The following is a 14,327-nucleotide window of genomic DNA, read 5'->3' as shown; positions in this document are numbered from 1 at the left end:
CTGGGATTTATTTATCTTCTATAATTGAAACTTTGTAGCCTTGAGCGGAGCCCAGAGCCCCCAGGGCAGGCGGGAAGCTCAGCTTCCTCCATCGCCAGGGGCAACCCAAGCCTCCTGCTCGCTCCAGCTCAGTGGCCGCCGCCATCTTAATTGGGTTAATTTGTATACTTGCTCCTGATTGGCTGGTGGACGTGGCTTGTGGGTGTAGCGGAGTGGCGAAGTGATGGTTAATTTGCATGTTTCTCTTTTATTAGTGTAGATGGCTAATGACTGAGATTGCTGACATGAGATTTTTAAATGGGAGATATAGACAATTGGTGATATTAAGTAGAAACAGAATAGAAAGTACAGCATGAACTTAGAATGTATTTCATCTTTAATTCCTAGCTCTATCCACTGAAAAAGCCTAGAAATAATACCAATTCAGTAATGACCAACCTAGTGCCCAGAGAGCTCTAAATACCATTTCCCATTAAATAAACCAATGGTCCTTGGAGAAATGGTTGATTCCAGGTCTGGGATAGAAAAAGATATGAGCCAGAACAACCTGTCACACTACAAACAAGGAAGCTACCAAAGCCTACAATGGTCTCAGTAAGAAGACTCAGGAGTCAACGTGAGCAAACTTCCCAAGGCCACAGATGGACATCCTGTGCATCCATAAAAATAGTAAGTGTAATAAATTGAAAAATATTGAACGTGTAAATCCATGAGTTTATAATACTTTCAAAACAAAAACTGAACCACCCTCTTTGGTCACTTTTGGAGATGCTGGGAAAACACCAACTCATCATTCTTAAAATTGAAAACTAAAGCAAAATAATCAAGCATTTATCTTGCCTTTACTAGATGAACTTTCGGGTAACAACATAATTGATAAAGGCAAGTTTCTTTTTAGATCATCAATGACTGTTCACATTACAAAAGGACACAAGCAAACATTATGTGCCTCCTGATGGAAGTATATACCACACACCACCTAAAAAATAGTCTTGCCCTTCCACTCTCCCAAATCAAACCTGTATATGAGCAACTCTCTAGATCTAACTACCAATTTACAGGAAAGACAAGGTCTGAGGAACATATTAATTAATACCATGAAAACCTACTCAGAAAAATCCAGATGTAAAAAACTCCACAAGACAAATAGGCTAGTTTCTTCAACAAACAAGGGAGAGAGGAAGATAAGGGGGGAAGGAGAAATAGAGGGGGAGAGAGAGAAGGAGAAAAGGGGGGGGGTGCACTACATAGTAAAATCGATTTAAGGATATATCAATCAACTGTATAAAATGTAAGATTCTAGTTTGACAAAGTTTACAACGTCGGATCAACTATAGAGTTGACATGACGAATTACTGTTAATATTTTAGGCATGATTATGGTATTATGGTTATCTTTTAAATCTTTACCTTTAGAGATAAATATGAAAATAGTTATAGATAAAATAACTATGCTTCAGAATATCAGGGCAGAGGAAAGGAGTACAGATGAAACAAGAATGGGCATGAACGGTTCAATTCCCAATCTGGGCACATGACTGGATTGCGGGCTTGATTTCCAGTGTGGGGTGTGCAGGAGGCAGCCGATCATGATTCTCTCTCATCACTGATGTTTCTATCTCTCTCCCTCTCCCTTCCTTTCTGAAATCAATACAAATATATTTAAAAAGAAATAAAACAAGACACCAAAACCATAAAGTAAAGAGAGGTACATTGGGTTAAATTAAAAGTATGATATTTTTAAAATAAAAAGGTGTTGGCAAGCTAACACCTGGGAGAAAAGATTAGCAACATACAGGGTGGGGCAAAAATAGGTTTACTACAGTTTAGTGCATGGAAAATAATCTATATATATAAAAGCCTAAGAGACCATTACAACCTGACGACCAACTGGTAGCTATGACGCTCACTTACCACCAGGGTCACGCTCAATGTAGGAGCTGTCCCCTGGTGGTCAGTGCGCTCCCACAGACAACCTCCTGCGGTCTCTCCCCGAGGCCGGCCAGGTGGTCAGTGTGGCCAACCTCCCGCAGTCCCCCCCACCCCTCCCTGCCAGCCAACCTCCTGCGGTCCCTCCCCCTAGACTGGGCGAGATGGCCCCGATCGGCCCCCATCGCCAGCCAGGCTGAGGGACCCCACCCTTGCATGAATTCGTGCACCAGGCCTCTAGTACAATAATAAAAATGTAGTTAATAAAATAGACAAGAAATGCAGACACTTGACATAAAGAGAATAAATAGTGGATATCTAAAAAGATGTTAAACTTCATTAATTACCAGGGAAATGCAAATTAAAACACAATGATTTAACTGCTAGAATATTAAGTGCTGGGTATAAACAACCCCTTTAGGAAAATATACTATAGTTGAACTTACTCATACCCCAAAACCTATGGCCCAACAGTTCCACTCCTAGGTTTATACTCAACTAAAATGTAAAATCATGCACAAGAATGTTCACAGAAGATTATTCATAATACCTGCACACGGGAAACAACTCAAATGTCTCTAAATAGTAGAATGGATCAATTGTAGTATATTCAAATGATATAGTAATACTGTTCCAAAGGACAAACTCTGTTCTGCACCAATGTGGATGAATCCCACAGAGTTAATTTGCATAAAAGAAACCAGATACTATAAACAGGAGGTAGGGTTTAGTAATTAGGAGTGAGCATGAGAGGAATCTGGGTTACTGGTAAATAAGTCATTAAGATTTAAATCTACACAGATACGACTTTATAAAAGCACATATCTTACATTTTTTTAAGTTTACCAAATTATTTATGAATAGAAACAGAATCAAGGCAATTAAAACTGTCTAAAGTTGACAAATGAAGAAGTAAAGATAAAAGCATATTTTTATCTAGAGCACTGTTATCCAATAGAACTTTCTGTGATGATAGAAATGTTCTGTATCTGTGCTGGTTAATATGGTAGCTTCTAGCCACATGTGGCTATTGGAACACTTGAAATATAGCTGATGGGACTGAGTCAAGAAACTGAATTTTTAATTTAACTTAATTTAATTTAATTTTAATTTAAAGTCAATGCGCTTGTGGCCAGCATAATGGACAGCACAGATCAAGAGAGATGGGGGCACCACTATAGGACACAGAATCCACTAAAATATGTTCTCTCTGGGGAGTGGGATGTTATAAAAAAGTCGTGATGGGGCTAAGTTTACTTTTACCATAAATTCTTTTGTACTATTTGCTGTGTAACTTTATGTACTACTCTTTCTTTTGAGTATATAAAGCACATACTCAAAATTGTTAACAGTTGTTATCTATGGGTGGTAGGGTTTATGGTAATTTTCTTTTCTTCCTTAAAAAAATTATCCATATTTTCTAAAATGTTTACCAAAATGAAACATTTAAAAAGACACACACACACACACACACACACACACACACACACACAGCAGCCCTGGTCGGGTAGCTCAATTGGTTAGAGTCATCCCTATAGGCCAGTGATGGCGAACCTTTTGAGCTCGGCGTGTCAGCATTTTGAAAAACCGTAACTTAACTCTGGTGCCGTGTCACATATAGAAATTTTTTGATATTTGCAACCATAGTAAAACAAAGACTTATACTTTTGATATTTGTTTTATATATTTAAATGCCATTTAACAAAGAGAAATCAACCAAAAAAATGAGTTCGCGTGTCACCTCTGACACGCGTGTCATAGGTTCGCCATCACTGAACTAGAACAAATCAATGTCTCTCTCTCCACCTCTTCCTCTCTCTCTCTCAAATCAATAAACTAAAAAAAAAAAAAGGCTGAAACAAAACAGTACCTGGAATTAAATTCCCTCTTCTCTACTGAAGGAAGGAGGATAGGAAAAAAGCATACTAGTTTAGACATACATCTGTTCAGTAAATATTAAGTGCCAACTACCATATACTGCTCAAAAAAATTACAGAATAAATGAATGAATGCATGATTCCTGCCCTCAGAAAACTTCTAAATTAATGGATAAATCAAGATGTCTGTGGTATAAATGAATCACACAAGCTTGATTTTTATTAATGTTTTTATTGATTTTTTAGAGAGAGAGGGAGGGAGAGGCATAGAGAGATGTAAATATCAATGAGAGAGGAACATCATCAATCGACTGTCTCCTGCATACCCCCTACTGGGGATCAAGCCTGCAACCCAGGCATGTACTCTGAATGGGACTCGAACCCTCCACCTCTTGGTTCCTGGGTTGATGCTCAACTGTTGAGCCACACTGACTGGGCAAGCTTGATTTTTAAATAAACATTTAAGTCAAGCAATATATTCATATTCAAGGGAAGGCCTTCGCCTTAAAGTAGTCACCTTGAAGGGCCAGTTATTACATTACTTTAAGAAACCACATAACAGTTTTAAGAAATACCTTCCAGCTATTTAAAAAAAAAAATCAAACCCACTTTTAAAGCACAGAGGTATTCTATTTTGGATAATATTTCAAATTAGCTATGTGGGCTTTGAAAGCAATTTTAACAAAAATCCTAAACTCCAAAAAGAGAGTTCCTTTAGGAATTAAAAATAATTAGAAACTGAAACCAAAATAAAATGGTTTGATAAACAGCAACAGAATAAATGTAAGACCTACTAACCTGGGGAGAGGGTTTGGGGTGACTGGTAACACTGAACCTGCACATGTAAAGTTGTAACTCAATAAAAAGTGACAATCCAAGAAAAAAAAAAAAGATTACATACTAATGTAGCATTGTAGTTAATTCTGTAAGCTGCATTGTGGGAAGAGAAAGGTAAAACTAAAAAAAAGAAGAAGAAAATAGAATTAACCTTTTTTATTATTTATAAAATTAACCTTATTACTTGTCATACTTTGTAAAAATAACAATGGAACCAAATAATAAATATAGTGTATCTTCTCAGATTGTCAACTTGACTCAAAATTGTTTAATTTTTAAAAAGTGAAAATAAAAACATATATTATGGAATAGAATACAAAATTCAAATAGATTTTATTTTATTTTTTAAAATATATTTTTATTGATTTTTAGAGAGAGAGAAAGGGAGAGAGATAGAGATAAAAACATTGATAAGGGAGAAAGTCATCAATTGGCTACCTCCTGCAATGCCCCACTGGGGATAGAGCCCACAACCTAGGTATGTGCCCTAACTGGGAATCAAACTGGTGACCCTCTTGGTTCCTAGGTCAACACTCAACCACTGAGCCACACCGGCTGGGCCAAAATTCAAATAGATTTTAAAAAGAGGAGACTTCATGAACATAGAATGCTTCCTGGGAACTTCTTTATTGCCACCTTGATGCTCAGGGGTTTGTCAGCAACTGTTTTCTCCTATAGCTGGTACCTCAGTGGAAAAGTCTGAGAATCACTTTACCACATCATTTGTTCTTTTATTTCCATTCATTTAACAATTATTTGAGGACCAGACACTATGCTAGGTTGGTGCCACATAAAAGATACAATGATGGGAATATAGACAAAGTACTATAATGAAGACAAGAGAAGGATCCCAATAGCAGCTTAGGAAGAGTCAGGGCAAGCTTTACAGAAAGTAGTATTCGAACTAACTTGATAGATGAGGAGTCTGATGGTCAGAGAGGAATCTCCAGGCAATTTTTAGTTATCTAGTGACTATCTGGACATTCTCTCTCTCTCTTTTAAAAAAAAATATTTTTATTGATTTCAGAGAGGAAGAGAGATAAAAACATCAATGATGAGAGAATCATTGATTGACTGCCTCCTGTACACCCCACACTGGGATCGAGCCCGCAACCCGGACATGTGCCCCGACCATGTGCTCCTGGTTCCTAGGTCAACGCTCAACTGCTGAGCCATGCCGGATGGGCTAGACCAGTGGTCGGCAAACCATGGCTCGCGAGCCACATGCGGCTCTTTGGCCCCTTGAGTGTGGCTCTTCCACAAAATACCACATGCGGGCGCGCACGCACAGTGCGATTGAAACTTCGTGGCCCATGCACAGAAGTCGGTTTTCGGTCTGGGCGAGTCTATTTTGAAGAAGTGGCGTTAGAAGAAGTGGGGGTGTCGGTTGGTCGGGTGACCGGAGACGTGGCGCAGGTGGGCTGCGGGATACGCAGCGCGCGCGATTCATGCACGAGTTGAGTGAGCCAGTCAGTCAGCAGTCTCATTGTGCAGTGGTTAGTGGTTGGAAGGGGTCGACCTCAGCAAACGTACCTCAATTAGATTGAGGACGTTTTTAGCAAAGGCCAGCTTAGGAGTACCCTAAGTTAATAACAATGTACCTACCTATATAGTTTAAGTTTAAAAAATTTGGCTCTCAAAAGAAATTTCAATCGTTGTACTGTTGATATTTGGCTCTGTTGGCTAATGAGTTTGCCGACCACTGGGCTAGACAGTCTCTTTATGTAAAAAAAAAAAAAAAAGAGCCTCAGAAAACAGTAGCTCAACATTACTAGAACATCAAATATGGGGAGGGGGGTGAGAAGAAATGGTGGGAAATGACAATACAGTATATTTTACAGGCACTGTGTTAAGTACATTTAATCCTCAAAACCCTATGTGGTAGGTTATTATTTCTTAACTCCCATTTTATAAGTGAGGAAATTGAAGCTTAGAGAAGTTAAGTAACCTGCTCCACATAAAGCTAGGTAGAGGCCAGCACACAAAAGGCATTTTCTATACACCATGCAATAGTTTTGGTGTGATCCACCATGCCAGAGTTAAACAAATTACCAATACAAAGTATGTCACAAAGAAGGTTATGGAGAATACAAATGACTGAAAAAAGTAAGTACAAGTCCAGAGATTTCTATGGGCTGAATGGTTAAGAAGGTTTTATGCAGAAATTGGAATTGACCTGGGCTGCAGTAGAGGGAAGTCTGAGGGAAGGGCCAGACAGAGAACAGACTGTGAGCTATGACTCTGCCATCATGAGAAGTCAGCGGAGGCCAATATAGGAGAAGACAGTACAGTCAGAAAAACAGGGAGTGATTAGGATGGAAGGGAAAGTTAAGGACAGATTTGGGAAGTCCAAGGAGCCAAGTGAGCTATACTTCCCACTGGCAGTAAGTAGACACTCAGGAGTTTTTGAGCAGAATGGTGAGCTAAAGGATGAGCCCAAGTGACTCTTACAAGAGAAGAGAGGCCTATAAGCAAGATGATGCAGGCCTACATGCGCAGGTTATTACACAGCCAGACGGAAACAAAAAGCAGTACTTTGGAAAGCAGAGTATCAGAGTGACTAACAGCAAAGGCTGTGAAATCACACTGATCTGGGTTCCAACCGGTCTTTTTAGAGCCTCCAGTTTACTCATCTAGTAAGCAGGATTAATACCACCTAATTTACTTAATGTTGTCAGTTTTCGATAAAATGACAATGTGTGTGAAGTAAACCATTCAAACAACAAAGACTACATCTAGTGCTTCAAATCTACTAAATCTATTAATGTACTACTTGCAATGTTGCACCTTAGTACAAGTTCTACATCAAGCATGTCAAACTCAAAGGCTAACATGGGCCAAATAAACAAGGTTTAAGTTTATGTGGGCCGCAAAAAACAAAAGCTTCAATTTTCATAGAAACATAGGTTTAATAGTTTTATTTCAATAGAGACATGCTGAATACAAAGGCCTGAAATAAATGAGTAACTGTTATGATAAAATAATAGAACATTTTAATAAAAATTAATATTTTTTTTCTTGAACATTAACTTACCAGACACTGAATAACTGCACAAATTAATAAGCGTAACTCAAATAATATTTTTCTTCTTGTTCTCCGAAAGCAAAATATTTCCTGTTGCACACACCAAACAAGTCAGTACAAGACTAATGACATGGCAATCGGCTACTAAAATATTCGCTGCTAGTATTAGTGGAGAGAAATGGTGCGCCTGCATGTAAGATGCGTAAGGGAAATGAATGCAACATGATTACAGTAATCAGTCATTAACGAACGTTGTAGTTCGTTATTAATAATTACATATAAAAGGATATTGTAAAAATTAAGTTACGAAATTTTTATTAAAACGTTTCTTACATACCGTTATATTGGCTGGGTCACAAAAATATTTGTTACGGGGCACATGCGGCCCGTGAGTTTGACATGCTTGTTCTACATCATTCCTTTCCACATTCAGGAAAATACTTACTGAACACCAATTATGAGTCAGACAACAACAATTTCTCCTCTGACAAGCCCAGCTTCAACTGCTGCCTTTCCTAAACTCTTTCAACCATTCTGGTCCCTACCATTCATTTTTGCACTTACACACAATTCTGAATCAATCCTTCATGTTTTTCTCTCCCATAAAACTAACCATCATAAGGAATAGAAAATGGTGTCATTTCTTTGGTTATTACCACAATGAATAAGAAAAGTAAATAAGAAGAGGGTCCTTAGCTTTGGTTTTGCTCAAGAGCTCAGCTCCCTAATCATCACATCTATTTTATAACGTATAACTTGATACAGTACTGGTTTTCTTAACAGCGAATCCTTTGAACAAATATAATCAATACATAAAATTGCTAAAAGCAGATCAGCTCTGGGTAAAATGAGAGTGAGGCATGAAGTATCAACCTGATGTCTACCCACAACTGTCATCCTCTGGGACACCTAAAAGGAATCCCTAATCCCTCTGGAACTAGTTTGAAAACCTATGGAGCCTGGTCTCTGTGGCTCAGTGGTTGAGCGTCACAGTTTGATTCCCGGTCAGGGCACATGCTGGGGTTGCGGGCTTGATCCCCAGTAGGGGGCGTGCAGGAGGCAGCCAATTAATGATTCTTCCTCATCAATGATGTTTCTATCTCCATCTCCCTTTTTCTCTGAAATCAATAAAAATAATTTTTTTTAAAAAAGGACTTCTATTCTAAATAAGAGCCATCCCACTAACTTGATGTGCTCATTAAAAAAAAAAAAAAGTAGAGCACTGTCAGGAGACCCCAAAACTCTGACACTAACAAGGCTACCTAATTAATGTGACCCCTTCCCTCCCTCTGATCGCCAAAAGGCCCCCTCTGGTTATTACTCTCTAGACGGGAAAGTCCCAGGAAATATCTTGAATTTAGAGGAAGAACTTTTTAAAACCAGAGTTGCAATGCTTATACCACGAGTGCACAACTTGCTAGAGCCACATTATTTTTCCTTTTTCTTTTAACAAGCCTCTAACTTCGGAAAACAAAGCTAAAATAACACCTGAAGCCATTAGAAGAGAATCTGGGACAAAGAGGACTTCTAAGTGGCTTGTTAAAATTCTGTAAAGAGCAGTCTTTACAAGATGCTTCCTTACATTCATCATCAGTCAAAAATGATTGTACAAAAATTCTATCAACACTAGGACTCGTCTTATTGTTATTAAAATAAATACAGACAAAAGCATGGGCTTAGTGTAGGCACTGAATCAGCAGTGAATTAGAATTTTTCACCATTCAGCACCAACAGAAAGGAGTCAGTTAGGTCTGAGATAAGTGAAAACAGAAGTTGCCATAGTAACGCACACATTTACCCTAAAAAGGCCGGACTGGGGGTGGGGGGCTGGAAAGTAGGTCAATATTTCTGCCTAACTAGCTCTAGTTCTTGGCTTCCCCTCCTCATCTAAAGCAGCATCCTCCTCCTTCCCCACCCCTATAGGAGCAAGAAGGGGGAAATCAGGTGATAGTCACTCCTTCAAAAAAAGCAAGGGATGAGGAAAGGTCTAGCAGAGGGAAGGTGAACTAAGAGGACAGCCCACTAAAAACCTCATGAGTGCCCTGGGACTACCCCTGGGAAAGCAGTTGCTGATCAAGGGCACCAATGCTAAGAAACTGTTGCTGGGTTACCACAAATCAGAAATTGCCATTTTCCCTGTAGCAGTTTAAGTGCACCTAATGGAACACTTGGGAATGCATTATTAACAGCTTTGGGTTGGGTTAGTGCTGGGGAGGGATGAGTACCCTGGCATGGATGAAACCTGAGACCGTTAGCAATAGGCATTCTTTGATGGTTAAAACTACGAATAGGGCTCGAAAATGGCCTAAAAGACAGAAAGGCAGGGAGGGAAGCTTAGAAGGTTCCTTTTCAAAGTCAGCTGATTTTGCTAACATAGAAACATAGTGCCCTTTGATACTCTGATCTGAAATAGCTACTATTCCAAGAAGGCGAGGGCAACCCTGGTCTCTAAGATGATGTGATGAGTGCCAGAGCTCATAATTAGCTCTTCCACCCGCGGTGCCAACAAATGTGGGAAGCAAGTTAAACAGAAAGCATTTGGGAGCAGGTGCAGTTCCACTTCCCTGCAGCTGTTAGTGTCTGCATAGGAATAACCCAAGGCATTAGTAATGATTTTTAACAATTTGGTGTTAAAGCCCTGGTATTCTAGAAGATGAAAGATAAAGGAGGGAGGTCCAAAAAGCAGAAACATCTTTGTAACCAGTGAATATTTCAAACTCTAATCTCTACATATCCTGTTGTAGTCATTGTACAGAGGCGGGTCTAGGCTTCCATGGCTCAGGCCATTCAAACTTGACTGGGAAACTTTTCAACCCAGCAGACTATTAGAAAGGACAAGCTCAGTTTCAAATTCGAGCTCATGTATTCAGAAACATCTGCAAATTGTCTGCTTGTACTTCTGCATGTCTCCACTCCTCTGCCCTATTAGAGGAGGGAAAGAGGGTCAGAGACACAGCAACATTTAAGATGACTTCAGAGACTACGAGCAGCCAACACCTTTGGAGAGGAGCAACCTTACTGTATGGGCAAGGGATTAGAGACCTGAAGGACCAGGTACCGGGCCTCCACCAATACTATGGGCAGTAGGAGCACAGAGAGAGCAAAGTGCACATAAACTTAAGGCAGGAGGCTATAGGCAAAGAAGGCCTGGGCTGGGGGGGTTGGGGACAGGCTGGGAGAGGGCAATGGGGCAAAAGGGGACATATGTAATACTTTCAACAATAAAGAATTAAATAAAAAATCTGAAGCAAATATGGCAAAATATTAAAATCTGACAGAATTGGTAAATGAAAACAAAACAAACCCCAAAAACAATGTCAATCACTTTATGAGGGAAATGTGAGAATAAACAAATACTATTCTCTCTTTTTTTAAATATATATATATATTTTTATTAACTTCAGAGGGAAAGAGAGAGGGACAAAGAGATAGAAACATCAATGAGGAGAGAGGGTCACTGATCAATTGCTTCCTGCACACCCCACACTGGGATCAAGCCCACAACCCAGGCTTATGCCCTCACTGGGAATCAAACCGTGACCTCCTTGTTTATAGGTTGATGCTCAACCACTAAACCACTGGGCAGATGCTGTTCTATTATGACTTCTCGGTACAGCCCAGAGAATTGACTCAGTCTCGCGAATTTGTATTTTTCTTTTACATAGAGCAGCACATAGGACAAGGAGAAGTTTGTGGAACAAATCACTCTCTAAAACATTCTATTACAAAAATGTTCAAGCTCAAGCATACACAAAGTAGAAAGAATAGGATAACGACCTATCATCTAGATTCAAAATTGATCAATATTCTAGTGCAAATCTTAAAGCCAAGATAGGGATCACTTTAGTGAAGGGTTCTAAGTGTTACACATCAAACCCCAAATGGCAAATTTCTATATTCAACCAGGAACCTGAAGAGATAGGTTCTGTAGGAAAGCAGCAGTGAATAAAGGAAAACAGACGTCTATTTAAATATTTTTGTTGTTGTTAATCCTCACCTGAGGATATTTATTTTTTTCCACCGATTTTTAGAGTGAAAGGGAGAGAGCAGGAGGGGGCAAGGGAGAGAAGGAGAGAGAAAGGGAGTGGGAAAGGGAGAGAGAACAAAAACATTGACCTCAGAGAGACACATCGATTGGTTACCTTCTGCACACACCTCAACTGGGAGTAGGTATTAAACCTGCAACCCAGGTACATGCCCTTGACCGGGAATCGAACCCATAGCCCTTTGGTGCATGGGCCAGATGCTCTAACCATTGAAAACATCAGTCAGGGCCCATTTAAATTTATGAAGAATGTCCAACAGGATAATTATATCTGCAGGTATTTCTACAAGTTATATTATCTGCATTTTTAATTCCTAAAATATATATTTCCAATTAATTTATGTTTGCTGAGCAAGAATCACTGTCTTGCACCAAACTATGAAAAAGGCGCCACAGTTACCATCGTCAGCTTTACAGGACTGTCACGTTTACAACCACTTTTCATTCTGATGCAAACATTTGGCGCAAAGTTAAGAAAAACAGGAAAGCATAGATTTAGTTCATTTATGACCTACTACAACCCACCCTGTGCTGGCATTTGTAGAAGCTAAAGCAAGGTCTGTACTTACTGGAACTGTTACGTCATCATAAAAACTCCAAGCTAAGGCCCATCTCATTGTCCGACCTTGACAGAATTCAGTGTAGGTGACTTTAGGAACCTGAAACCAACAAACACAGCATCTTATCAAATTGAAGTCATTCTACCAATATGTTTCTGGCCGCTGCTTCATGTGAAATTGTGTCCCAAAAAAATTATGCATAGCTGCCTAATAATCAATGAATGAATTATCTCTCAACAAAGTTGTGTCATTTTTCCCTCCCATAAAACATTAGAAAAAATTTATAGTGCTGGCTTGACATCCAAATATATGAAACTTCCAAAACACAGCTCTTCAAAGAAGCATTGGTAAAATGATTTGAATGGTTTTTTGTTTTCTTTTTGTAAGAAAGCAAGCCACCAAATGACTAGACACACCTATATAGTCTCCCTTTTGTCTATCAAATTTTAAGAAAACATAATTGCTTTGTAGCTGTTATAATTTTAACAAAGAAAAAGTGTGGTAGGGAACATAGGGTAAGTAGAATGTGAGAGAGAAACCAGAAATCAGAAATTTGGCTTCTACCACTGGACCCACATCTGATCTTTCTGGAAAGTCATCCTGCTAAGGCTTACTCATGCCAAAATACCATAAACTGGGACGGGCTATGTGAGGGGTAGTATTTATTTGCCACATGCTTTTTAAAACAGAAGCAAGGGGCTGAACTCATGTGGATTGCACCATAGAGGGACACAAACTGTACTGAGGATCTTCTGGTTCTAGGTGTTTTTTGATAACTAGATGCATAACCCAGACTTAATTCTCTTAAGGTACATAGCCTTGAGTTTCTGCAGTTATAAAGGAGTCAGATGTGGCAGGTAGACACCAGGTTGTTTTATATTTTTTTTAAAATTTATTTTAGAGAGGAAGAGGAAAAGAGAGATAGAAAGACTGATGGGAGAGAAACATCAATTGGCTGCCTCCTGCATGCCCCCTACTGCCTCCTGCACGCCCTCATTTGAGGATCAAGCCTGCAATCCATGCATGTGCCCTTGCTGGGAATCGAACCAGTGACCTCTTGGTGCATGGGATGATGCTCAATCCACTGAGCAACACCAGCCAGGCAACACCAGCTTTTTAAAATTTTTGGTTTCTCTCTGACATTATACTCATCCTGTTTTCCCACTTTTTCTTTGTTATAAGCAATTGTCAAACAAGGCCTTATTTAAATAATTTATGAGAAGTCCCTTTTGGCCCCAAAATTAAAAAATAAACAAGCAAAAACAAAACAAAAAGCCCATTGAAAGATTCAAGGTGTAAAGGAAAATCCTATACTCCAACTACCATCAACAGTAGATACACAAGAACAGTAATGAAGAAGGCTTACCCCTTGTACTCGAAGTTCTTCCTTCAGAGGAGCAAGGCTGCATTTCTTTCCCAGCATACAGCTATACCACCTGGAGGGGAAAGTCAGGCAAGTAAAACACTGTTTATGTGGTTACTTTTTTTAAATCCTCACCTGAGGATATGTTTATTGATTTTAGACCAAGGGGAAGGGAAGGAAGGAGGGAGGGAAGGAGAGAGATAGAGAGAGGGAGAGAGAGAAAAAAAACACATTGATGTGAGAGAGAAACATTGATTGGTTGCCTGGACCAGGGATGGAACTGGCAACAATTTTTTGGTGTACAGGAAGACGCTCCAACCAACTGAGCCACCCAGCCAGGGCTATGTGGTTATATTTTTATTTTTTAAAAATCTTTATTGTTCAGATTATTACAGTTGTTCCTCTTTTTCCCCCCATAGTTCCCCTCCACCTGGTTCCCACCCCATCCTCTGCCCTTATCCCCCCCCACTGTCCTCATCCATAGGTGTAAGATTTTTGTTCAATCTCTTCCCACACCCCCATACCTCCTTCCCCCAAGAATTGTCAGTCTGCTCCCTTTCTATGCCCCTTATTCTATTACATTCACCATATTATACTGTTCATCAGATTTTTTATTCATTTAATTTTTAGAGTCACTTGTTGATATGTATTTGTTGTCACTTTGTTGTTCATAATTTTTTATCTTTACCTTT

At 39.4% G+C, this 14,327-nt stretch overlaps 1 protein-coding gene across 2 annotated transcripts in view; it reads right to left on the bottom strand.

The window, feature by feature from the left end:
* The window catches only part of METTL16 (methyltransferase like 16), a 63,206-nt gene that overhangs the window by 5,180 nt on the left and 43,699 nt on the right, over window positions 1-14,327 (bottom strand). For both annotated transcript variants that reach the window (XM_005858297.2, XM_014529288.1), the window contains exons 7-8: window positions 13,639-13,708; window positions 12,282-12,371 (exon numbers count right to left, since the gene is read on the bottom strand). In XM_005858297.2, coding sequence (XP_005858359.1) covers window positions 12,282-12,371; window positions 13,639-13,708 — 160 coding nt within the window. The remainder of the gene's footprint in view (window positions 1-12,281; window positions 12,372-13,638; window positions 13,709-14,327) is intronic.

The sequence above is a fragment of the Myotis brandtii genome, unplaced genomic scaffold (genome assembly GCF_000412655.1).
Source record: "Myotis brandtii unplaced genomic scaffold, ASM41265v1 scaffold1167, whole genome shotgun sequence".
In the NCBI taxonomy this organism is placed as follows: Eukaryota; Metazoa; Chordata; class Mammalia; order Chiroptera; family Vespertilionidae; genus Myotis; species Myotis brandtii.
Note: the sequence above shows the minus strand (reverse complement) of the source record. Positions and strands in the feature narration are given on the sequence as shown.